At 37.7% G+C, this 27,155-nt stretch overlaps 1 protein-coding gene across 5 annotated transcripts in view; it reads left to right on the forward strand.

Annotated features, from left to right (window-relative positions):
* Positions 1-27,155, forward strand: part of ARID4A (AT-rich interaction domain 4A) — a 69,159-nt gene that overhangs the window by 36,248 nt on the left and 5,756 nt on the right. Inside the window, exons 12-23 of one of the 5 annotated variants that reach the window (XM_046647458.1) lie at positions 3,394-3,466; positions 4,390-4,484; positions 4,638-4,735; positions 5,281-5,512; positions 9,956-10,206; positions 12,611-12,808; positions 16,257-16,341; positions 17,440-17,641; positions 19,188-20,324; positions 20,562-20,666; positions 24,794-25,000; positions 25,834-25,980. In XM_046647458.1, the coding sequence (XP_046503414.1) occupies positions 3,394-3,466; positions 4,390-4,484; positions 4,638-4,735; positions 5,281-5,512; positions 9,956-10,206; positions 12,611-12,808; positions 16,257-16,341; positions 17,440-17,641; positions 19,188-20,324; positions 20,562-20,666; positions 24,794-25,000; positions 25,834-25,980 (2,830 nt within the window). Of the gene's footprint in view, positions 1-3,393; positions 3,467-4,389; positions 4,485-4,637; positions 4,736-5,280; positions 5,513-9,955; positions 10,207-12,610; positions 12,809-16,256; positions 16,342-17,439; positions 17,642-19,187; positions 20,325-20,561; positions 20,667-24,793; positions 25,001-25,160; positions 25,460-25,833; positions 25,981-27,155 lie in introns of those variants that run through there. The other 4 variants (XM_046647459.1, XM_046647461.1, XM_046647460.1 and 1 more) reach the window with 4 other exon arrangements.

Genomic DNA, 27,155 nt, shown 5'->3' on the forward strand with positions numbered 1-27,155 from the left:
GACATGGCCCCGCTTGGTAAAAGCCATGCTGTGGTAGGCATCCCACCTATAAAGTAGAGGAAGATGGGCATGGATGTTAGCCCAGGGTCCGTCTTCCTCAGCAAAAAGAGGAGGATTGACAGTAGTTAGCTCAGGGCTAATCTTCCTCAAAAAAAAAAAGAATACAATCACAACCAAAAAAAATAAAATACCTAGGAATAAACTTAACCAAAGAGGTGAAAGACCTGTACACTGAAAACTATAAGACATCATTGAAAGAAATTGAAAAAGACATGAAGAAATGGAAAGATATTCCATATGGGTCGGAAGAATAAACGTAGTTAAAATGTCCATACTACCTAAAGCAATCTACAGATTCACTGCAATCCCAATCAGAATCCCAATGACATTCTAAACAGAAATAGGTTAAAGAATCCAAAAATTTATTTGGGACAACGAAAGACCCCAGATAACCAAGCACTCCTCAGAAAAAAAGAACAAAGCTGGAGGCATCACAATCCCTGACTTCAAAACAAACTACAAAGCTATAGTAATCAAAACAGCATGGTACTGGGGCTGGCCTGGTTGCGCAGTGGTTAAGCGCGCACCTTCCGCTTCGGTGGCCCAGGGTTTGCTGGTTCAGATCCCAGGTGCAGACATGGCACTGCTTGATGAGCCATGCTGTGGTAGGCCTCCCACATATAAAGCAGAGGAAGATGGGCACGGATGTTAGCTCAGGGCCGGTCTTCCTCAGCAAAAAAAGAGGAGGATTGGTGGCAGATGTTAGCTTGGGGCTAATCTTCCTCAATAAAAAATTTAAAAAAACAGCATGGTACTGGCACAAAAACAGACAAACATATCAATGGATCAGAATTGAAAGCTCTGAAATAAAACCACGCATCTATGGACAGTTAGTCTTTGACAAAGGAGCCAAGAACATACAATGGAGAAAGGAAAGTCTCTTCAATAAATGGTGCTGGGAAAACTAGACAGCTACATGCAAAAGAATGAAAGTAGACCATTATCTTGCACCATACACAAAAATTAACTCTAAAGGGATTAAAGATTTGAATGTAAGACCTGAAACCATGAAACTCCTAGAAGAAAATATAGGCAGTCCACTCTTTGACATTGCTCTTAGTCACATCTTTTCGAATACCACATTTACTCAGGTAAGGGAAACAAGAGAAAAAGTTAACAAATGGGATTACATCAGACTAAAAAGCTTCTGCAAAGCAAAGGAAGCCGTGAACAAAATAGAAAGAGAACCCACCAACTGAGAGAAAATACTTGCTAATCATTTATTAGACAAGGGGTTGATCTCCGAAATATATAAAGAACTCATGCAACTCAATAAAAAAAAAAAACCCCATCAAAACATGGGCAGAGGATACAAACAGACATTTTTCCAAGGAAGGTATACAGATGGCCAACAGACACATGAAACAGTGCTCAACTTCACTAATTGTTAGGGAAATGGGAATCAAAACTACAATAAGGCGTCACCTTACATCAGTCAGAATGGCTATAATTACCAAGACAAAAAACAAAACTTGTTGGAGTGGATGTGGAGGAAAGGGAACCCTCATACACTGCTGGTGGGAATGCAAACTGGTGCAGCCACTATGGAAAACATTATGGAGATTTCCAAAAAAATTAAAAATAGAAATTCCATACAATCCAGCTATCCCACTACTGGGTGTTTATCCTAAAAACTTGAAATCAATTATCCAAAGAGATTTATGCACCCCTGTGTTCATTGCAGCATTATTCACAATAGCCAAGATGTGGAAGCGACCCAAGTGCCCATCCATAGATGAATGGATAAAGAAGATGTGGTGTGTGTATACACACACACACACACACACACACACACACACACACAATGGAATACTACTCAGTCATAAAAAAGGACAAAATTGTCCCATTTGCAACAACGTAGATGGACCTTGAGGGTATGATGTTAAGCGAAATAAGCAGAAAAAGACAAATACTGCATGATTTCACTCATGTGGAAGATAACAAATACGTGGATAAAGAGAACAGATTAGTGGTTACCAGAGGAGAAGGGGGTTGGGGGAGGTGAGCGAAAGGGATAAAGGAGCACATATGTATGGTGATATATAAAAATTGGACTACTGGGGTTGAGCACAATGAAGTGTATTAAGGAACTGATAATAATGTACACCCAAAATTACACAATGTTATAAACCATTATGATCCCAATAAAATTACTTGAAAAAAAATTCTTGATATGTAATTTTAAAGGGCCTTTTGCCCTCTGGACTGTGAACACTCGGTATTTATTTCCTACAGTTGCTTTGGCTTTGAATATGGCTTTGAAAGACAAAAATCTGATTTCTTCTTTTAGAACATAGGAAAGTAATACTCTGAAATTAAATTGTGATAATTTATATGAAAGATACTTATCAGTATTGTGTTTGTTTCTCCATAGTGTTAAACTTTTAAATAAGAATTTTCCCAAATATTAGTTTATAAGTAGTCTGTCAGAAAGGGAAATATTTTATTAAAACCCATAATACATTTGTTTGACTAGAGCCAAGATCTTGGCAGTATAGGAAGAAATCATTAGATTTATATAATCAGTAAAAAGTAACACTTAAATAGGTATTTGTAGGAATAGTTGTTTTTACATGAATGTTGCATTAGTTTTTTTCCCCCAGAGGAACTAAATTAGTAGTTATGTATCTAGTTTCCTTACCTAAGAAATAATTTTCATTGTCTTATTTTTAGGGGTTGCAAAGTCAACTACAGAGGCCATGCAAGAAAGGCACATAAGAAAAGCAGGCTAGTGATACACAGAGAGGGTAGTGGGGTCTGGGACAAAAGAGAGTGTATGTGACTCATTTAAGTGCATTTAAATTTCTTTAAAATATTGTGCTATCCAAACAAAAAAGCTTTTCTGTGTGACTCTGCAACCTCTGGTTTCTATTTATTCAACAATAACAAAAATTTATTGTTTGTATGTGGATTATTTTTGCAATACGTTTGTAATTATTGTGCTCATCTATCAATATATTTGTACAGGCTGCATGGTATTTTGATAAATTTAAAAAAAGAGAAACCAAACAAGGTGAAAGCATTCTCACTCCATTCCTGAGCCTTTTTCTCGTGGCTAATCTTAGTCCCTATGATGATACTCAAGTGAAGGGTTAGAGTGATAAATGGGGCGAAGAGCAGAGATTGTATATCTTGACAGTTGCATCGAATCAGCTCTATCAAAATAGAACTTAAAATCTGGATTTGAGTAGGATTTTGAGAGAATTCATATTTTCCAGCTTCATTGAAATTTTAGCCCCTTATATTGGGTTCACCAAACAAAAAACAACCAAAAAAGACAGTGTATCTTGTCCTATTCATTGTTCGATATATTTATATATCTTACCTTTACAGCCTGAGGAAGAACTTGATCCTGAAGAGAGGGACAACTTCCTCCAACAGCTTTATAAGTTTATGGAAGACAGAGGTATTTTCATGCTCATTATTTAAAAGTAGTTATTTGTTTTAGAGTTTGACATTCTAGGTTTATGCATTATTTGTGTTAGAATCATGGGTTTATGGATTTGGATTTCAAGTAAAGCCTAAGAATCAGTTACAGCTGACAATAGTTAAGTATTTGAAATAAAAACAACTATTAATATCTATTTGGAGTAGAAATATATAGGAAAATAGTTTTGGTATAATTAAATTTAGTTTCCTTGGGACTTATAAAACCAAAAAATATTATAATATTTCAGTAATAGAAAGTGCGTGGTCATAGTGTTAATCGACATTTAATTGCTGATGCTGTCTTTGTGGCAAATAAACTAGCCAGATCCTTGGTCTCAAGAAGTTAAACATAGTAGGAGATTGGTCCCTATCTAAATAGAATAGAATTTCTAATAGAGTTAGAAGAAGTACAACCTTTAGAAGTCACCACACTTCTTGATTACAGTAGTCCTGGAAAAATGCTCGGATAAATTGTTCCCAGACTTCTGTGGCCTTCAGAAATCATCCTTCAGATTACAGTTCTAACGTTTGCATTAAAGCAGTGAAAATGGGACCATGGCCTAAAATGTGCCCTCTCCACTGTGTGTGTTCTTCCCCAGGCATCTTGAACCAGCAACGTTGCTGGCTCCTGCTTGCATTCCCAAGGTTTAGTTTAGTTTTACCCAATTTAGTGGCAGTTAGAGAGGGATTTTATCAGTTGTGGGAGTAAATCTAAAGACCACCATAATGCTATACAAAGAATATAGAGAATCTTTCGTGTTGTCTTATATAGTTTAAGGTTCTTTAAATATATGCCTCTGATTAATGAAATTTGGGGAATTAGAAATTGATAGCTTTATTTTCAACTTAGTATTTTCCATTTGAATAAACATTTTCTTTCTACTCTCTGATATTAAAAAGGTACTCCAATCAACAAACCACCTGTTTTGGGCTATAAGGATCTCAATCTCTTCAAACTCTTTAGACTGGTTTATCATCAAGGTGGCTGTGACAATGTAAGTAAGCACAGAATGAAAAGTTAAGTCATCTGATGTTGCACTGTTCTATGCACTTTAGGTGATAAACACATTTCTTTAATGAACATAGAATATTAGTGTGAAGATTATTTCCTTTTTCAAATGTTAACAAATAAAAACTTAATTTTCCAGATTGATAGTGGTGCTGTATGGAAGCAAATTTATATGGACCTTGGCATTCCTATTTTGAATTCAGCTGCTTCCTACAATGTAAAAACTGCTTATAGAAAGTAAGTAGAACAGTTTATTCATCAAAGAATGCATATTTACAGGGAATATGTTCCATTTAATTTGTTAACAGTGAAATAAGAACACATCAATCAAAGAACATTAAAGTTAACGAAAGTGTATAAAAAGATTGAGGTTAATAGATACTTGTGATTGAAAGTTATTGCAGTGCACCAGGTCTGCTTTACTCCATTTTCCAGGCTGTCCTGATCTGCCTTTCAGAATCAGGGATGCAGGCAGTCTTCCTAGTCTGAAATGATGGTACATCTTACAGAGCTTTATTTTTTGTGGTGAACAACCTTCATATCAAAAGTATGATAGCTCTGCTCAGTTATCACAAGCTCAGATTTTTCAGGAAGAAATTTTATGATCAATACTTCTGTTTATAATCCTATGTAAAACACCAAGAAATTAGTGACATAGAAAAAGTACTTTTTTAAAAAAAAGGCTTGAGTTTTACTTTTTAAAAATAATATGTTTAATAATATAGTATTCAAGGTAAATGTAAAGACTTAAGTTTTCTTAAAATGAAATATTGTTTATTTAGGTATCTCTATGGTTTTGAGGAGTACTGCCGTTCTGCAAATATTCAATTCAGAACTATTCACCACCATGAACCAAAAGTAAAAGAGGAAAAAAAAGACTTAGAAGAATCAATGGAAGAGGCTCTAAAAGTAGATCAAGAAATGCCTTTAGTAGAAGTGAAGAGTGAGCCCGAGGAAAACATCGATTCAAACAGTGAAAGTGAGAGAGAAGAAATAGAATTAAAATCTCCGAGGGTAAGTAGTTAATAGTAATTTTATCTGGTTTATTTGATGCATTATTTTAAATTTTTTATTATGGACATTTTCAGGTATATACAGAAAACCTCCAGTGAACCTAGTTTATCTTCTGGTATTTAGTTATGCTTCAGCCAGGCTAGCTGACCTCCCTTCCTCTAAAGATATCATGTATTACTGCTTCTTCCTGCAGACCGTGCCCCGTGCTGTTTCCTATCTACATCTCTTCAAGTCACTCTCATCTGGGGTCAGCCTCAAATACTCACTTCCTTCAAGTCTTCTGCTAAAACGTTACCTCACTGAAGCCTCTCCTGGTCACCTCATCTAAAGTTGTAACCTACCTCCTCTCTTGGGCATTCGCAGTCCCTCTACATTGCTCTTTTTATCTGTCATTTACATATGTATTCTGTTTATTATTTGTTGTTTGTCTTACCCCACTCTGTACACTCATACCCCGTGAGGGCAGGCGTTAGCATTTATCCTGTTCGTTGACAGATCCAGGCATCTAGAACAGCGCCTGGCGCCTGTAAGGACTTACCAAATCGCTGTTGAGAGGGCGACTCTCCTCTTTATGACACCTGCGCCGCAGCTGGGTGGGAGCTGTCCTGTCTGTCACTCAGCCTCGCTTGTGGCAATGCTTCCCACTCTGCCTGGTTTTCTAGTCACGTGCACGCTGGTTTTCTCTTCCACCTCCACTCTTCCTGTCCATTACCATGCGAGTCCCATGCAGGAACGGTCCTCCACTGCTTGATCACTGTTGAATGATATCTACATAGTAGAATTCAAGTTTTAGAAGGAGAAAGAAAATTGATCACACTGTCAAAGACGTTCATTACTATAATGTCTTACTTTTTAGTGAAATCATTTTTAGTGTAAGAGGAGGTGAAATCAACTTCTCTTTTATTTACTCAGAAATAATTTTTTAAATCCCTTCTGACTCTCATCTAGCAAATGGAATCTTCTAGTGAATTTTATAAAACATCCAAATTGGTTTCTTTTCTTTTTTTAATTTGTATTTCATTTTTAATTTTTAAAAATTCTAGTAAAGGGCTGCCCCGATGGCATAGTGGTTAAATTCATGCACTCCACTTCGGCAGCCTGGGGTTCACAGGTTCGGATCCCAGGCATGGACCTGGCAATGCTCATCAAGCCATGCTGTGGTGGTGTCCCACATACAAAATAGAGGAAGATGGGCATAGCTGTTAGCTCAGAGGCTACTCTTCCTCAAGAAAAAAGAGGAAGATTGGCAATAGATGTTAGCTCATGGCCAGTCTTCCTCACCAGAAAAAAAAATTGTAGTAAGTAAACATAACATAAAATTTATCATCTTAACCATTTTTAAGTATACAGTTTAGTGGCATTAACTACATTCACATTGTTGTACAACCATCACCACCATCCATCTCCCGAACTTTTATGATCTTGCAAAACTGAACCTGTGTCCATTATATAGTAACTCCCCAATCCTTTCTCCCCCAGCCTCTGGCAGCCAGCATTCTACTTTGTCACTGTGAATTTGACTACTCAGGTACCTCATATAAGTGGAATTACACAGTATTTGACCTTTTGTGACTGGCTTATTTCACTCAGCATAATATCTTCAAGGTTTCATCCATATATCTGTCAGAATGTCCTCCCTTTTTTTTTTTTTTAATTTTTATTGAGTTAATGATAGGTTACAATCTTGTGAAATTTCACTTGTACATTATTGTTTGTCAGTCGTGTTGTAAGTGCACCACTTCACCCTTTGTGCCCACCCCCCACCCCACCTTTCCCCCAGTAGCCACTAATCTGTTCTCTTTGTCTGCATTTTTAAATTCCTCATATGAGTGGAGTCCTACAGAAATTGTCCTCCTCTATCTTGCTTATTTCACTTAACATAATACCCTCAAGGTCCATCCATGTTGTTGCAAATGGGGTGATTTTGTTCTTTTTTACGGCTGAGCAGTATTCCATTGTATATATATACCACATCTTCTTTATCCATTCGTCTGTTGATGGGCACTTAGGTTGCTTCCACGTCTTGCCTATTGTAAATAATGCTGCAGTGAACATTGGGGTGCATGGAACTTTTGGAATTGCTGACTTCAAGCTCTTTGGATAAATACCCAGTAGTGGGATAGCTGGGTCATATGGTAGTTCTATTTTTAATTTTTTGAGGAATCTCCATACTGTTTTCCATAGTGGCTGCACCAATTTGCATTCCCACCAACAGTATATGAGGGTTCCTTTTTCTCCACAACCTCTCCAACATTTGTCACTTTTTGTTTTGGTTATTTTTGCCACTCTGACAGGTGTAAGGTGATATCTTAGTGTAGTTTTGATTTGTGTTTCCCTGATGATCAGCGATGATGAACATCTTTTCATGTGCCTCTTGACCATCTGTGTATCTTTTTTGGAGAAGTGTCTGTTCATATCTCCTGCCCATTTTTTGATCGGGTTGTTGGATTTTTTGTTTTTGAGTTGTGTGAGTTCTTTATATATTATGGATATTAACCCTTTGTCAGATGTATGACTTGCAAATATTTTTTCCCAGTTAGTGGGTTGTTTTTTTGTTTCAATCCTGTCGTCCTTTGCCTTGAAGAAGTTCTTTAGTCTGATGAAGTCCCGTTTGTTTATTCTTTCTGTTGTTTCCCTTGTCTGAGGAGACATGGTGTCCAAAAAGCTTCTTTTATTACTGATGTCAAAGAGTGTACTGCCTGAATGTCCTCCCTTTTTAAGACTGAATAATATCCCCGTTGTATGTATTGTGGACACACCTCCTTGTCATTACACAAAGACCTTCCTCATCTCGTGTAAAACGCCTGTGGAGCACTGCACAGTGTGAGTGTACAGAAATTTGCCTTCCTCAAGATTTTCTCCAATCTTTCCAATTACAGAAAGTGCTGCAGTAAATATGCTTGTAAAATGTCCTCCTCATTTATCTGAGTATAGAGGTCAGACTTCTAGAAATGGACTTTCTGGCACAAAGGTACACAGACCTAAATTTTGATAGGTAACAGCTGCTCTCATTAGTCTACCTGTAAATACATAAAGAGCACTTGCTCTGCGTGAGGCACATCTAGACCTGAGGGGACAGAGTGAGGAAGACAAGGTCCTTGCCCTTGAGGAGTCTACATTCTAGTTCTTTGTGATAAGAAAAATACGTTCCTTCTTTTTCTACCTTTGCAGGTTAAATAGTGCACATACTCAGGAGCTAGGGAAAACATTTGTTATCTGGGATATTAATTGTGAAGTATTCTAGTGCTCCCTAAGTTGTTGGCTCTTTGTTTATCCTCACTTTATTCCAAGTAGAGCAGAAGCCTACCAGTGCATACAGGTTGACTTGAAGGAGAATTTAGGAGATAATGAAATGGCTCACCAGTTTGACAATCAGTTGAGCATGCAACAAGAGGCGGGATAGAAGCTTCTAGGGGTAGAATAAGTTACTGCTGGCCCACTGAGCTCTCCAGATACTTATTCAAAGAAATGAGCTCACTTTGTGGCCATTGATACAATTCAGTCCTTTTAAAATATAGTCACACAGAAATACAGTGATAATGTAAATTCTTTCTTTAAAAACAGTAGAATTAGGAGGCCAGCCTGGTGGCATAGTGGTTAAGTTCATGAGCTCCACTTCAGTGGCCCAGCATTCACCAGTTGAGATCCTGGATGCGGACCTATGCACTGCTCATCAAGCCATGCTGTGGAGGCGTCCCACATACGAAACAGATGAAGATTGGCACAGACATTAGCTCAGGGCCACTCTTCCTTGCCAAAAAAACCCACAAAAAAACAAAAAACAGTAGAATTAGAGACCACAGAGCTTTTAGAGTCTATAATTTAGGGGGTTGATTTATTATTATTAACTTGTTAAATTGGCATTTAGATAGTTCCTTTAAAACTTTTATTGTAGTCCAAAAATATGAAAAATGAGGGACTGGCCCAATGGTGTAGTGGTTGAGTGCATATACTCTGCTTCAGTGGCTGGGGTTTGCAGGCTCGGATCCCAGGCATGAACCTAACACACCACTCATCAAGCCATGCTGTGGCAGCCATCCCACATACAAAATAGAGGAAGATGGGCATGGATGTTAGCTCAGGGCCAAACTTCCTCAGCAAAAAGAGGAGGATTGGTGGTGGATGTTAGCTCAGGGCTAATCTTTCTCACCAAAAAAAAAAAAAAAAAAGTGAAAATTAGAGAATAAAGGAGATATTTTTACTTTTTGTATAGTATGTAGCCAAGGATCATAGTAGACCTGAACATAAGTGATTTACATGGGTTATTCTTTTGCTTTCGAGAGGAAGAGAATAGTACACAAGAGTTGATGGGTTGTCATTATCATGTCTCAAACCAGAAAGAAGACTAGTTGTTGTTGTGAAGGTTTAAGAAAAAGATACATTTTTATGCTTTTTACCCCTTCATAGTGATAGCTATTTTAAAGCTTTTATCCCTTCTACTAGGGACGAAGGAGAATTGCTCGAGATGCAAATTCTATTAAAAAGGAAGTTGAAGAAGAGAAAACAGAAGACAAATTAAAAGATAATGATTCAGAAAATAAGGATGTAGATGATGACTATGAAACTGCAGAGAAAAAAGAGAATGAGCTACTACTGGGGAGAAAAAATACACCAAAGCAAAAGGAGAAGAAAATTAAAAAGCAGGAGGGTTCTGACAAAGACTCAGATGAAGAGGAAGAGAAAAGCCAAGAGAGGTACATTATCTTGTGTTTGTTCTCCAGAAGCACCTGTCTGGGGTACGGCAGTGCACTGTTCCTGCTTAGAGATTCAGGTTTGAGGGATGTCTTCTTATTGGGACTTCCGTTCCTCTTGTCTAATGAAGGTGAGACACATTGTGAAGATGATGTGTATCGCCTTTCGGAATTGGAGAATATACTGGTCGCACCATTTTAATAGCACTTGTGCCCTAAACAGTGGCCTCAAAGAAGGCTGCGCCACCCAGTCAAAAGAAAGGTCCTGCAATTGACAGCAGGGAAGGGAGCTGGAGAAAAATGGAGGAAGTGGACAAGAGGAAACAGCGACAGCAAAAATTCCATTTTAAAAAAGGTACAACGTGGGAAAGCTAACAGACACGGGTGCACAGTACTAGCAGATGTTTCTGTGTGTTAGCTTCGTCTGAGACGTTTTCTTTTTCAAGTGATTGTGTTAGAGTAAGTGGCATGCACCCCTGATTCTAGTTTGGAAAAAACATTCCTGCCCCACATCACAATTAAATTTCAGCTTTTTAATGTCCATCCTGTTTGCTGTTGAGTGAAAACTGGTTTTTTTCCCTTGTATTAGACATGTATGGACTGAACTGAATTAAAAATAACCAAAGATTAGGCAGTCCAGCTAGATCAAGGTGATGTCCAACCGTGTTTAGTTGGCCATTTCTGTGTTGTCAAATGGGTTTACTAATTTTTAGATACTACTAAAAAATGAATTTTAATTCAGCAACATTAGCGTAACACACTTAACTTGTAACATAAGCTCTCCTCCATAGTTATTTTTCGATTATTATATGATGCTAAATTTTCTAGAAATTTGAGTTGTTAAGCAAAATTTGGCCAAAGCAGCCTGCTGCATCCAATTGGTGCCTGACACTCATCTGAAAATTAACCATTGAGAAAATATCTGGAAAAATAGGAATGATTGGTGAGTTGGAGAGGTTATTTTATGATTCAGTACAAATGAGTACAGGAAGCTATCACAGTTACATATGAATTAGATTGGTGAATAAGAAAGTTCTGTAGTGAAATACTACTAGGGTTAAGAAAAGTGGGAGAAAATAATTGGACAATAAATTTAAGCAGAGGTGAACTGCTTAAAAAGAAGGGCCTAATTATAGTTTGATGTTTTGCTAAAAATAAGCATCAAAATGTATTATAGTATGTATATAATACGTAAAACACATAACACATATATATGCACGCACTGTGGTTTAAAAAGCCTTTATAAGTGATATGTAAATAGAACAAATATTTATTTTAGAGAAAGAAAATTTCAGACTTGAATATGAAGAACAATATTTCCTTTCATTAAACAAAAATTGAATATACAGATAAATATAGTCTGTATTCTCATTTTATAGCAGGAATCATGGAAATGACTTTTTTATCTATAGAGATTTCTGTTGTAAGTAGTTTCTCAGTGTTTTGAAATTACCTAATCAGTGATAATTGGAAGGTGCCCTTGGAGAGAAAACAGTCCCACTGCTGATGAGTTGTCAAAGCTTCTTCCTGTCAGGTCCCCTTGTGGTCTCCAAAATAACACCCTGTGTGTATTAGAGAGCACAACACTTCCTCTTATGCTTTTAAAACTGTGACACTAGAATGTTGTTTGATACTGATTTCTTCTGAATCCCTGCAGGGCTAATAAAGAATGTTTATTTGTAAAAATATTAAAAGTATTGTTGGACCTCCCTATGTGAATCTCCTGTGTGCCTGATTATCAAAACAAAGAAAAGCTGATGGGAGATGACTAAAAACAAACAGAAGTCAATACAAGATATGCAAAGCTTTATTCTCCTGTACCCATCCTACAGATGCAAGTGATCTAATATTCGGACTTCTGTTGTTTCTTTGTTAGGGTGGGGAAACCTTCAAATATAAACGAGTTTAAAAGATAGGGTTACTAAGATTTTGCCCAGCAAAAAACTAGTCTTGCTAAGAACCGTTCTAAATTGAGCAGAAAGTAGTAGTAAAGTAGATTTAAGACAATTTAGTGTCAGGAAGTTACAAACTCTCTTTAGGTCGTTTTCGTATATAAGGTCGCACTTGAGCATGGGTCCTAAAGACTATTTCAGAGCATACTATTGTTCTTTTGTTTTATCAAAAGTGATTTATTCGCCTCCACATCATCATTGCCTGTGATTATTGATTGGCCTTTACGAAATATGGACTTGCTTTGGGACGGTGCGCCTTTACGTAATACATAAATTCCTTAGTGAGTAGTCCATCAGCATCTTCTCCTTCTCCTCCTTCTTCTCCTTCTCCACTGACATGCTACTGAGGTGATACGTAGGTCGTGCCTGTTCTACATGTTGGGTTCTTTTAGCGTATATGATTTTGTTTTCCGTTAAGTAATTAGTAGCATTATCAATGTTATAACTTACTGCAGGGAAGAAACTGAAAGCAAATGTGACTCCGAAGGGGAGGAGGATGAGGAAGACATGGAACCCTGCCTGACAGGAACCAAAGTGAAAGTAAAATATGGACGAGGGAAAACGCAGAAAATCTATGAAGCCAGTATTAAAAGCACTGAAATTGATGATGGCGAAGTTTTATACTTGGTACATTACTATGGGTGGAATGTCAGGTAAGCAAAAATGTGTTTTCTTATTTTGAAATTTCTTTCATTGGTTCAAAAAGATCAATTTAATGTTGTGAAGAACTTACAAGTAGTACATACGTATGTACAAAGCACACCTTGTAACTATATTTTCCAAGACTTCCAACTTCTTAGTCTTTTAGTAGCTGTGTCAGTACTTCCAGCCAAAGGTCACCAGGGTCATACCTAAATTTGAACAAGCTGGGTTTGTTATTTGTTTGCAGTGAGGGAGAATGCACAGCTTGGGGAACCACAGAGTGCGTTAGATGAATCAGTGAAGCTCAGGGCGCCACCTTTGGGAATAGCAATAGCCCAGGATTCTGTGGAAACATCCTGCAGAACATGGCAGGGAGCCAGGCCCGTAGCTCCAACAGTGCACGTGGTTGTTTTTGTTTGTTTGTTACATTTATCAGAAATCAAGCCTGAATCAAGCATTGTAATAATTCTAACTTGGTTAATTAATAAAAAAAGAATGTTAGCTAGGACTTAGGTTTGAGCTTCTGTTAGGTAGCTTTGGGGAGAGTTTAAGGAAATGGGGCTTCGCTCTAGATTGGATGCTGTAAAGAAGTGGAGGTAATTCTGTGATTGGTTATCTTAATAAATCTTATCCACAAAGAGAGAGGATTAGATGAAGGTTAATGCTGTAGTTGGTAAAGAAGCAGCAATCACTCGGTCAGGAAAAAAAGGGTATTTGGTCACTTTTATGGCTTGGAGCATGTTCCTGTATTTTCTGTGTTTAGACTCGCTTAGGGAGTGGTCTTATTTTTGTCTTGATCCATCATGGTCATGGACCAACCTGTCTGATGTTGATGTTCTGTGAAGTTGTTCGTGTTCAACAGGAGATCAACAGCACGTAGCTGTGGGCGCCAGATCAGCTCTGTAGCAACACCGAGGCCCCACTGATAGTACCAGGCCAGCCTCTGAAGGGCAGGGACTCCTGTTCTCTTTCTCCTTTAGAAGGTCTTGTGTCAGGGCCGGCCCGGTGGTGCTGCGGTTAAGTGCTCACATTCCGCTTCAGCGGCCCGGGGTTCGCCGGTTTGGATCCCGGGTGCAGACATGGCACCGCTTGGCAAGCCATGCTGTGGTAGGCATCCCACATAAAAAGTAGAGGAAGATGGGCACGGATGTTAGCTCAGGTCCAGTCTTCCTTAGCAAAAAGAGGAGGACTGGCAGCAGTTAGCTCAGGGCTAATCTTCCTCAAAAAAAAGGTCTTGTGTCATCTGATATCTCTTCTTGCCCTGTGTTTGCTTGGAGCCAGAGTGCTCCAGGCTTCCCTACACACTCGATGTATCCTGTGCTATGCCTCAGGTCCCTCATCTCTACACTGGGGAAGATAAAGTACCTACTTTATAGAGAAGTTGTGAGAAATGGTGCTAATACCTATGTTAACATGCAGAGTGCCTAGAACAATGCCGGGCCCTTCCTAAGTGCTCCATACATGTTATCTGTTTTCTTTAGTGAGGGAGAGTCTGCTTTCTTTCATCTCATATCATTTTAAAAGAGTGCGTTTATTGAGTAACCTATAAAACTTTAAAGTTTATTTTCTCTTTTCTCAAACCAACCCCTGTACCCTTCACATTTCTGCCAACACTAAAGACAAACTTTTTGGTCTGTCTCAAGGTTGTTTGTATGTATGTTTTGAATCCAGGAGGAAAAGGCTACATTTCCAACTTTGAGTCACTACCTTGCGGGTGCAGCATGTTATAGCTTTCCTTTTCTTCAGATTCTGTTCAGGTCACAACCATCCACTCTTACATGACTGTGTCCTGCTTTCTAGAATTTTCCCTTCCTATCATCGTTCTCTCTCACCTTTTTAATGTTGTGCTGTGTGACTCTTCTTAACAGTCCTTTTATTATATGCTCATGTTCTTCCTAACTAGTTGCCTAACGGGTTACTCACATGGCTCAGGGGGTGTTTTTGTCCCTCCATTCTCCTAAGAGCTGGTACAATTCTGGTCTGCTTATTGAGATGGAGCCACAGTAGTTCCTAGAGAATCTAAAATTGGATTTCTAAAACAGGGGAGCGTGTGAGGGGGTCCTGGTCTCTAGTTGAGAAATGCTGGGACCAGCCTCAGTTGACAACATCAATGCTGGAAGCACCTCCATGACATACCGTGGTGACCAGGCCGGTGTGGCCTGGACTAAGTGTACCGGATCAAGGCTGTGCTTTTTGGTTGTCTGTGTGTCCTGTGGAAGTTTGGAATTGGGCAGAGCCATTCACTCCTTTGTTAGCCCTGGACCACATACATACCCCTCTTATTGCACTTCCAAGACTGAACTTGATTTGACGGTATGTCTGTCGTCCACCCCATACTGTGAGTTGCATGAGAGCAAGGTCTTTCCTTGTCTTCTCTATTATTTTCTACATACTTTCTCATACAGCACCTGGGATGTTAGTAGGCCCTCAGTAAATGTCCAAATGAATGAATATTTCTAAATGAGGTTAAAAAGTACAGATACTTAAAAGCCTGATAAAAATGCTCATAGCCAGTCCCATTTTAAAAGCTTAGAGTTAATCCAGGAGGAGATAGTTTTCAAACCCTGGTATAAGTAGTCGTGGTACCATGTCACTGAAGCTTGTGCGTATCGGGACTGTGTCCTTCCTTTGCACGGCTCCATGGTTACTGGGTTACAAAGCGAGGGTATGGTTTCCATCAACATGGTGCAGTTCAAAGCAAGGACTGCCTGCAGTCTTTTTGCTTAAATGTTCAGATTTTGGATTTTGATTGAGCTCTACAAATACCTATATATTTATCTAATGTAAGAACTGCTATTTAGTTCTAGAAAGTTTAATTTCTTATTTGCCCCTGATTTGTGACTTGGACTATTGAAATTCAAAAGTGATATCAATATTTTGGAAAAAGGTATAAGGGAAAATGAGGAGTTTTCAACTTGAGCTAAACAGAATAAACTTAGATAAAGGAAATGAAATATCTCTAAAAAATTTCAGAGTCTTAGAGGTGATATAGTTCAGAATAAAATTTTATTAGAAATACTAGAGGCTAGAGAAAGTTCTGGGAGTATAAGAGAGTTGAAAAGGACTTCATAAAGTAATCTGAAACTGATCATATTACAAATTTGAATTTACCTGACTTATATTTGCATTATTGGGTCAACAGTATGAATTCCAGTGCAGAAACAGCTATTTCATTAAACTCCGACATGTGAGAGGTTGTGAAAAACAAAGCAGTTCAGACAGCCTTAAGTCTGCTCTCTGTAAGCCTGTTTATCCTAAGAAATTCTCTTGCCTTGCCTGGTGGTGGCAGGTATAGAAAGCACCTAGCACAGTGGCTGACACATGTTAGCAGCGAACCAGCCCCTGTGCTCTTCACATTTTTACCAATATCAGAACCAAACTCTTTAGTCTATCTCACTCTTGTTTTTATTTGGTGAATAGGGTACTATTGTGAATTTTTTATATATTTTTTATTTTAAGGTATGATGAATGGGTGAAGGCTGACAGGATAATCTGGCCTTTGGACAAAGGTGGACCAAAGAAAAAACAGAAGAAAAAAGCTAAAGTATGTACATAGATTCATATCCTTTATGTTAAGTACAGGAATTATTCATATTGTATTCTGTATTTTATAAATCTTATTTTCTCATTATATTGTCATCTTGATTCTTTTAAGATAATTGTGATTTTCTCTCTTATAACCCAGAAACTGAAACAGTAAAGAAATTAAACATATTACTACATTCTTTCTGGAAAGGTAAAAACCAGCGACTTAGGGCATAAACTTGAAATCCAAATGCCTAAGGAGGCCAGAGAGAAAAGTGGTAAAGTGAGACTGATCATGACAACAAAGAGGTCACGTTCCTCATCCAGGGAGGATAGGCCTGACTGTTCATTCTGGTGTGAGATGCTGACCCAAGGTTGCCAGACATTAGGATTTTTCAAGACAATTGTATTTTTTTAAATGTGAAATCTGATTTTTAAATGTTGGAAGCTAATACTGAATTTTAAAACACATTTTTGCTGGCTGGTTGTACCCTCGTCCGCACTCTCTAGTTTCAACTTTTGCTGTAGAGATTTGCCTAGTGTTTGTCTGTTTTTTTAAAGAATTTTTTTGTTTATTTATTTATATAGTGTTTGTCTATTTGATGGTAGAGATCTTTCTTTTCCTCAGAGAAGAGTAAGGAACAAGCAGAGTGCTGACTAGTTGTACAGCTCTTGAGCACACTGACTCTGACCTTCACAGCATGACTGCAGTGTCACATCAGATTCCTCTAAGTACAAAATAGGTTAGAAAACCATTTGTTATTAATTGTATTATAATATTACAAGCACAGATTAGGAGTTGACATGTAAAATACAGTCATGCGCCACAAAATGACGTTTTCATCAACAATGGACTGCATATATGAGGGTGGCCCCATAAGATTAGTACCATACAGCATGGGTGTATAGCACTCTACCATCTAGCTTTGCGTAAGTGCACTCTATGATATTCCCACGACGATGAAATCACCTAACGATGTATTTCTCAGAACATATCCCCATGGTTAATCGATGCATGGCTGTAGCTAATCTTTTTGAGTTGTTTTCCTTGGAGAAGCAGAATCTTCATTTTTCATAAGGCATTGGCCTTTCTCATACATTTTCTTCTTGTTTCCAGAATAAAGAAGACAGTGAAAAGGATGAAAAGAGGGATGAGGAGAGGCAGAAGTCAAAACGGGGACGACCTCCTTTAAAATCTACTCTTTCATCAAATATGCCGTATGGTTTGACTAAGACTCCCAACAGTGAAGGAAAATCAGGTACCAGAAGCGCTCGCAGCAATATGCCAGACAGCTCACCTCTGTCAAATGGAATGGAAGGTGCTCAATTTTGAGGATCATTGATTTTTTAAAAATCAATAATATAGATAATAAAACTTCAGCTGTGTGAGAGATTCATAGAAAGTGATCTAGGTTTTTCATCTCATGTGATTTAAACTACAAAATTTGATGGGAAGAAAATGTTTATTTTGCTATATCATGTTTATTTAAAATTTAGTGATGTTTTACTTTAAGAATACTTTATCTTGTCAACATCATAGGGTTATTCTGTTTTAACAGAGGGTGGGTTGACAAGCCATGCATCGTACTCTGTCCTGCACTGTCCTTCAGAGCACACACCAAGCTCTCCTGTAATTCAGTGCTGTTCACCTAGGATTTTTCAACAAGGCTTGAGACCACGTTATTCAAAGAGAGCACAAACTAATGTGGGATAGGCATGTTTTGTGATGTGTATAGTTGAACATATTTTATTCTGCCTTTACCTTTTTCCCACTTTTTTTGGTATGGTTTTCCATGTAATTTAAGAAATGTTAAATAGTTGTCTTATATAAAAATTTCCCTCCCTTCAAGAAAGAAGCTATTCTGAATTACAGGATTGCCATTAGTCCATGGTGGTGCTTGTGTGTAAATTAGAAAAGGGCATTCTTCCTCCTCTTTACTGCCATCTGCTGGAAGATCGTCATAACACACAAATGCAAGATGTCCACAAAGTGAAGACGCCCTCTTAGGTGGCATGTCCTTGTGCAGTGTACAACCTACAGAACTATACATAGTCTTGCTAAACTACCTCATGAAAGGAGTTCTTTTTTAACATGAGAACAAATGAATTCTAAATTCTGTATATGGTAAAAACCCACAAAATAAAACTATATACCTTTTCACTTAAAAAAAATACATTTAAATTTGCCTTTTTGAACTTTAGAATATGAGCACCATGTGGACAGATTTTTATATTTTACAGCTCCTATACAATACAGCCTTAGAACCCTACTTTATTATTTTAAAAATGTTCTGACTTACAGAGAATGATTTCTTTTGCAAGAAGGTACCTTGCCTATACCTTCATTTCTCTTAATCAGAGGAATATGTAAACTGTGAGAATTCAAATTGCTCATTTTGTACATCTCTTTTTTCCAGAATTATTTTAAGTAGAATGTCATATTCCTTTCTAAGGACACAATGCCCATCACATTTATTAAGCAAGTACCTACTAGATCTCAGATGAAACCACTTACTACGTTAACATTATATCTCAGCACTAGCCCTTTGACTTTTCTAAGGGTTGTTGTAACCTACATATGACACTGGTGGAAACTGCAAAGTAGCCCTTTACAGAATTGAGATAGTAATATTTTCTATGTTATGTGTTTTTATGTGGAGTTTAATTTGAAATCTTGCCCTCCCCCCCAGGCTCCCCATTTTTGGCACAAGTGTATGATTTATTTTATATCAGAAATTTCTACAGGGAGGTATTCAGAGGTACATGATTAAGAGTTTTGTTTCTCTTTGGTAGAATTTTTATTGTAAAATTACATTGGTAATTAAGATAGAAACCTTTGTAATATAATAATATTTCCTCTTGCAGACTCTTGTTCATCTGATAGTGAAACAGAAGACCTTTTAGAAAAGAATTTGATGAATGAAGAACTTTCTCCTGATATTAAAGAAGAACTAGAAAAAAATGAAAATTTAAATAATGATAAACTGGATGAAGAAAGTCCAAAGATTGTTGCACATATATTAAAAGAAAATGATAGGACTCAAATACAGCCTTTAGAAACCTTGAAAGTAGAAGTTGAAGAGAATGAACAAATAGTACAACTTTTTGGAAATAAAGTGGAACAAGTAGAAGAAGTTAAGAAAGAGGCAGAAAAATCACCTAAAGGAAAGGGAAGACGAAGCAAGACAAAAGATCTTTCTTTAGAAATTATAAAGATTTCGTCATTTAGCCAGGATGAAGCAGGAAGTGAACCTCATATAGAAGCACAGAGGCTAGAATTTTCTTCATTAGACAGTAAAAACTTTTCTTCTGCTCCTGAAGATGAAATTGACCAATGTGCAAAAGAAAAAAAGTTGAAACGGAAAATACTGGGACAGTCATCACCAGAGAAAAAAATAAGAATTGATAATGGAATGGAAATGACAAATAGCATATCTCAAGAAAGGACCAGTGATTTTGTTGCATCTGAGGGAATGAAAAACTTAAACTTTGAACACCACTTCGAAATAGAAAATGAAGGAATGCCATCGTTAATAGCAGAGTCCAACCAGTGCATTCAGGAACTGAACAGCGAAAAATGTGATAGTCCAGCTGAAGAAACTGTCAATACTCCACTCAAAGAAGAAGAGGATGCAATGCCTCTCATTGGTCCTGAAACCTTGGTTTGCCATGAAGTCGACTTGGACGATTTGGATGAAAAGGAGAAGACCAGTGTTGAGGATGTGGTAGTGGAAAGTTCAGAGTCTAACTCTCTGGTTTCCGTTCCGCCTGCCGTACCTCCTGTGGTCCAGCATAACTTTTCAGTCGCTTCACCACTGACTCTCAGCCAGGACGAGTCTCGAAGTATAAAAAGTGAGAGTGACATAACCATTGAAGTTGACAGTATTGCTGAGGAGTCTCAAGAAGGTCTCTGTGAGAGGGAAGCAGCAAATGGGTGTGAAGCCAGCGTTGCCTCTGGTGCCTGTAATGTAACTGTCCAAGAGAGAGAGAGCAGAGAGAAGGGTGAGGACTTCCTAGGAAGAAAAGCAGCCTTTATGTTAAAACCAAAAAGTACTAAGTTAACAGTTGTAGGGACTGCTGATCTGTAAAGCACTTTTCCTTCCTCCCTCCCTCCCTTCCTTTCTCTTTAAAAAAAAAAAAAAATATATATATATATATATAAAATTATGTAGAGTACACAGGAGAATAAATATACTTGCTCTTGATTTTTCTCAAGTTCTCTTTGTCCCCTTGTTTCAGGTCAGAAAAGGCCAAGTGATGGAAATAGCGGATTATTGGCAAAAAAGCAAAAGCGTACACCAAAGCGAACAAGTGCTGTAGCCAAGAATGAAAAGAATGGAGCAGGTTGGTACTCTTCAGTGCTAGCTTTAAGACAGAATTAGTCTTTTCAGCATTTTGTTGGCTTGATCATTTGTGTCAGTTTAAAGATAAATTTGGTTTATTCTGAAAATAGCAGTTTTTCCATTAATTTTTAATCTGAAGGTACTTGTCAATTTTATTTAGAGCTGGGAGAGCTGTAATTACTTTTTATGCTTATTTCATTTGTATTTCTTACATAAAGCAGTTTAATATTAACATATTTGTGAATCTTGAACAAAAGAAAACATTTGCTGTGGTAGTAAAAGCAAATTAAGTTTACATTTCTGAATGAGGTGTTTCCTTTAATCTATAAAAGCTGATTTCTAAATAGTATCATGGTAATTTTAAAACATGGGGAAATAAAGAAAATTCTTACTGAAACCAATAAGAAAATTAGTATATCAATAAGAATTGAATAGATTACATGAAAAACAGACTTATGTTTGACAAAGAATAAAATTAAGTTGTAGAGTATCGTAGAAATAAACATGGTTGATTTTGACAAATTAAAGTTTTACCTCCAAAACATGCCTTCATACAAGCCTGAAAGGGAAATTCTAGGTTACAGTAGATACATATTCTAAGGAAGGAGCATATAATTTATTTAAGATAAAAGACATTTCAGATGAAAACCTTTGAGCCACATTTCAAGTTCTCAGTGGTCAGAGGTGGCTACCGGCTGGACAGTACAGACCTAGAGTGGAAGGAAGAGTGATGGAAGATAAGACTAGAAAGGTAGAAATTTCAAGGGGAAGATGAGTAACTTTACAGTACATTAGCCTGGCAGACACCACTTTCGTCAAATGATCAAAGTGAACACCACCAGTAATGGGACAAATTGAAATCAGGTACCTGAAAGGATGCAAGAAGAACTTGGCAGTGTATCTATGATATTCCTGTCAAAGAAGCATAACCTAAATGTAATCAGCAAATTCAAACTGAAGGATATTCTATAAAATAACTGGCCTGTGATTTTAAAAATCGTTAAGATTATGAAAGTCAAAGAAAGCAGAACTATGCCAGAATGAAGGAGACTTATGAGATGGAACAATTAGTTGCAGTATATGATTCTCACCTGGATCATTTTGCTATAAAGGACATTATCGAGTCAAGTAGAGAAACTTGTTTGGGACCTGGGGATTAGATGGTAGTAATAAATCTGTGTTGATCTCCTGATTTTGATGGTTTTATCATGGTTCTGTAGGAGTGTGATGGTTTTAAAAACATCCACAAATTTGTTGATGTTCTTCCCTTCAAAAGGCAAAGCCTACTTCCCTCCCCTGGAATGTGGGCTGAATTTAGTGACTCACTTCCAACTAGTAAAATAAAGTGGACGTGATTGAGTACGACTTGAGAGAACAGGTCATAGAAGGCGCTGCACACTCCTCCTTGCTCTCCCTCGCATCACTTGCTCTGGGGGACATTAGTTGCCATGTGTGAGGACACTTAGGCAGGCTCTGGAGAGGCCCACACGGTGAGGAGCTGAGCATATCCTGCCAACAGCCATGTGAGTGAGCCATCTTAAAAGCATATCCTCCAGCGCCAGTCAAGTCTTCAGAGACCACAGCCTTGGCAAAAAGCTTGACTGTAACATCACAAGATTCCCTGAGCCAGAACCCACAGCCACACTGCTCCCAGATTCTGACCCTCAGAAACTATGTGAGATAGTAAACAATTGTAATTTTAAACTGCTAAGTTTGGGGCTAATTTGTACATAACTAACATAAGGAGAATGTTCTTATTTGTAAGAAATAAACACTGAAGTACTCAAATATGGCAAGGCAACCTATCTTCAAATGAGTCAGAAAAACATTTTTGTGTGTGTGTGTGTGAGGAAGATTGGCCCTGAGCTAACATCTGTTGCCAATCTTCCTCTATTTTGTATGTGGGATGCCACCACAGCATGGCATGGTGTGCATGTCCATGCCTGGGATCTGAACCTGCGAACCCCAGGCCACCAAAGCAGAGTGTGCAAACTTAACCACTGTGCTACCGGGCCACCTCCAGAAAAACATTTCTTAGTAACTGTTCTTAAAACTTTTTTTGTAAGTTTGAAAATTGTCTCAAAATAAAAAGTTGAAAAGATTAAAAAGGAAGGAAGAAAGGAGACAATCAATTTTACTTTTTGGAAAGAATGTTTAGCTTAACTAAGGTAGTGAAAGAAGGAATGACAAAGAGATTTGGGAAATACAATCACCACGACTAAGTTGTTATTAGTTAAATATGAGGAAGTGGTTAACTGACGTGGAATACAGGAGGAGCAGCAGGTTGTTGGAAGAGTAATTTAGGGAATGTTGAGTTAGAGTACCCAGTATTAGAAAAATAAGGGTCTGGAGCTTAGAAGAAAGTCATTTTTTTGTTTTTGTTTTTGTTTTTTTGAGGAAGATTAGCCCTGAGTTAACATCCGCTGCCAACCCTCCTCTTTTTGCTGAGGAAGATTGGCCCTGAGCTAATATCTGTGCCCATCTTCCTCTATTTTATACATGGGACACCTGTCACAGCACAGCTTGATAAGCAGTGTGTGGGTCTGTGCCCAGTATCTGAACTGGTGAACCCCAGGCCACTGAAGTGGAGTGCGCGCATTTAACCGCTACCCACTGGGCTGGCCCCAAGAAAGTCAGTTTTTAGAAGACAGTTGTCAGAAGGATTGCAGGATGATGAGATTGCTATGGGAGAATTGTAAAATGATAAGAAAAAGGACCAAAAATAGAAGTATGTGGGATATCCCTTTAAATGGTCCAGGAGGAGGAGAGTAGAAACTGATCAGAGATCAGTAAAATCAGTAAACACTAGTAGATTTGAATAAGAAAGAAGTTTCAAATGCCATAGAATATTCAAGTAGGATTAAAATACATTCATTGAATTTGGTGAATAGTGAGTGTTTGCACCCTAACAAGAGCACAGAGATGTGATTAGAAGGTGTGGAAATCAGGATAATGAAGAATTTCTCTTTCAAGAAATTTGACCCTGGGGGCTGCCCCATGGCATAGTGGTTAAGTTCAGCATGCTCCCCTTCTGTGGCCAGGTTCATGGGTTCATTTCCTGGGCATGGACCTACACTGTTCATCAGCCACGCTGTGGCGGCAACTCACATACAAAACAGAAGAGTATTGGTACAGATCTTAGCTCAGGGCAGATCTTACTCAGCAAAAAAAAGAAAAAAACAAAAAAGAAAAAAAAAAGAAATTTGACCCTAAAGAGAAGGAAAGAGGTGCCAGATAAAAGGAGAAGTTTTCTTCTCCTTCCCTCCCTCTCTCTCTAAGGTTGGAAAGATATGAGCATGTTGGTCGACTCTGGGAAAAGAAGTTGAAGATAAAATAACATTGGGATGTTCCAGAGGAGCTGCGAGTAAATGGTTTCAAGAGTATAGCTGGAACGATTAGTTTCCCAGAAACAGTCTCCTCTTTGAGGCCAAAAAAAAACAACCAAGGACAGTGACAGAGAGGTAGGGGAGGGGCTGGGGAACTGAGTATATAACCCTCAACTTTGCCTTTTCAGTAGAAGGCAAGGTTGGTTGTTGAGAGTGAGTAGGGTGGAAGTAGGGTGTAGACCTTGAAAAAAAGGAAGTAAAACTGAGAAAGAATTCTAATTTGTCATTAAGTGAAAACCAAAAGCATCTCTCAGTACAGATTTGGTGCAGAGGGATGTAGAGCTGCAAACAAAACTCTGCTCACGTTTATGATACATCAGTTAAAGTTGCATGTGTACATATCAACATCTGCTTTGTGCTTTTTCATATGTATGGTTAAGTTGGTCTTTTGGGTTGTTTTTATGTTTTGTTTTAAACATAAATGGGGCAATACCATGCATATGGTTTTATAACTTTGATTTTTCATTTAACAATATATATTGGATATTTTGCCATTTTTGTTTTTAGGAACTGTAGCTCATTCTTTTTAACACCTTTAGCAAAGTACTCAATAGTATATCATTTTTAGCCATTTCCCTGTTGGTGGGCATTAAGTTATTTCCACTTTTTCACTGTTACAAACTTTGTGCATTTGTGCACTTATTTCTGTAGGATACCAAAAAGTGTAAATCTGAGTCTGTTGCATTTTAATAGTTGAGATTTTTATCATTTATAATTCTGAGTCAGTTTTTTCTTATTCTAGGACAAAGCAGTGATAGTGAAGATCTCCCTGTCCTAGACAATTCCAGTAAATGTACCCCAGTCAAGCATCTTACTGTGTCTAAGCCACAGAAGCTTGCACGATCTCCTGCAAGAATATCCCCTCACATCAAAGATGGAGAAAAAGATAAACACAGAGAAAAACATCCAAATTCATCCCCTCGGACATATAAGTGGAGCTTTCAACTCAGTAAGAAACTTAAAGAAAACTTCAACATATATTGTAAAGTGTTGTATATCTTAAAATGCCAAAATAAGGGATGATGATTAGCAAATTCATTTATTTAGATATTCCAAATGTCTGATCAATAATCAACACTTATCTTAAATGCAAATCCATGTCTTTTCAGAATACTAACTTGATAAATATTGACTGGAGGAAGATCTTCAGTGATGAAATAAGACGTATGATTTATATAAATCGATGAAACGGAAACACCCTTTCTAGTGTTGACAATTGGAAATTAATAAATGAGGAAAATATCAATACAAAGAAACTATTTGGATAAATAACTACAATTATATGCAACTATAGATGTGTGTTGATGTTTTCTTGTGTTTTTCTGATCATTTAAGTAATACATGTTTAGGGGCCGGCCCCATGGCTGAATGGTTAAGTTTGCACACTCTGCTTCGGTGGCCCAAGGTCTCGCTGGTTCAGATCCTGGGCACGGACCTGGCACTGCTCATCAAGCCATGCTGAGGTGGCATCCCAAATGGCAGAACCAGAAGAACCTACAACTAGAATACACAACTATGTACTGGGGGGCTTTGGCGACAAGAAGAAGGAGGAAAAAAAAAAGTAATACATGTTTAGTATAGAAAATTTTGTATATATAAAGAAATCTTCTTCCTGAGTTTAATTAATATCTTACCTGTTTACTGAGCCTTATTTAGCTTACTTTGATAGTTTTTAATAGACTAAAGCTTTTGTTGATTTATGAGTTGGACTTTTGATAGAACTGCCATCTTTTGTTCTCACAGAATTATTTTATAATCCAAATTACTTTTTTTCCCTTTTAGATGAATTAGATAATATGAACAGTACAGAGAGAATCTCTTTTCTCCAAGAAAAACTACAGGAAATCAGAAAATATTACATGTCTTTGAAGTCTGAAGTTGCAACCATAGACAGGAGGAGAAAAAGATTAAAAAAGAAAGACAGAGAAGGTAATTTGATTATAATTTTTCTTCTCCCTATTTTTCAAATATATATCCTATCATTTTAGAAGATTTAGGTTAGTCATTCTGAATATAGTACACATTTACTAATTGTCGTTTTCAGATTCTTAGTGTTTTCTTTGTTGCTTTTGTTGAAGTAAGTGAGTCAACAACTGAATTAATTGGAAAGAGACTCTTGAAAGAGACCATGAACTGTTTTACAAAATGTGATTTTACAAAACGTGGATTCTCAAGAGCTTCCTCCCTCTGAAATTCATTCTTTGTTCCCCAAACAATTATTGGCTGCCTATTAATAGGCAGTCTATTTATTATTATGGGGTTCACCAAAACGAATAGGCATGTGGCTTATCCTCAAGGAGATTATCTTGTTGGGATCGTAAGTCATTTCTTACGCAACTACTGTATAAGATAGTTTAGCTCAAAACATTAATGCATACATACCATGTGCCATGCCCTCTTTCAGGCAGTAGAAGTACAGAGATGAATGAGATGCAGACCTGACCTCACAGATCTTAACCCTAGGGGGACAGTGTGGATGAGGACCGTAAGAGTGATATTAACAAGTCTAGGAGTTGTGGGAAGGAGAGATTCTTTGGAGTAGTCATGCAGAGAGAGAGTAGTATCTGATCTAGACCTTAAAAATGTAAAGGATTGACGTCTAGTTAAATACTGACATGTTCATTTATACTCAATCCCTAAGCCCCACTAAAATAACGGTAAAGAAAATTACAGCCGTTTACCCACAAGGACAAGAGAATGGGACAGCAGACTATGGCAGACAAGAAATGTCAACAGCGTATCTTTTGAAAGCTGAGCAGCAGATGGACTACTGTAACTATCCTAGCAGATGAGAGAATGCTAAAACCTAAGCTTGTTTATCCTTGGAGTGGGATAAAACAACAAGAAGCAAGCCAGTTCATACCGCCTCACCCCAGGAAAGCTCTGAGGGCAGAGATATGGTGTGAGGTTGAGAAATGGAGACTGGTTGAAAATGGAAGGAGAGTGGATCCTTTCCTCCCACCCTTTGAAGCAAACTACTTTTTTCCCCAACTCTAGCAGAAAATAGATTAACTTATTGGAGGCTGAGAGGGATCACCAGGCTTGTAGACTCAGGGACACCAGCCATAGCTGAAGGTGAAGGTGAAGTGCCTACCAGAAATAAT

This window comes from Equus quagga, chromosome 20 (genome assembly GCF_021613505.1).
Source record: "Equus quagga isolate Etosha38 chromosome 20, UCLA_HA_Equagga_1.0, whole genome shotgun sequence".
NCBI classification, from domain to species: domain Eukaryota; kingdom Metazoa; phylum Chordata; class Mammalia; order Perissodactyla; family Equidae; genus Equus; species Equus quagga.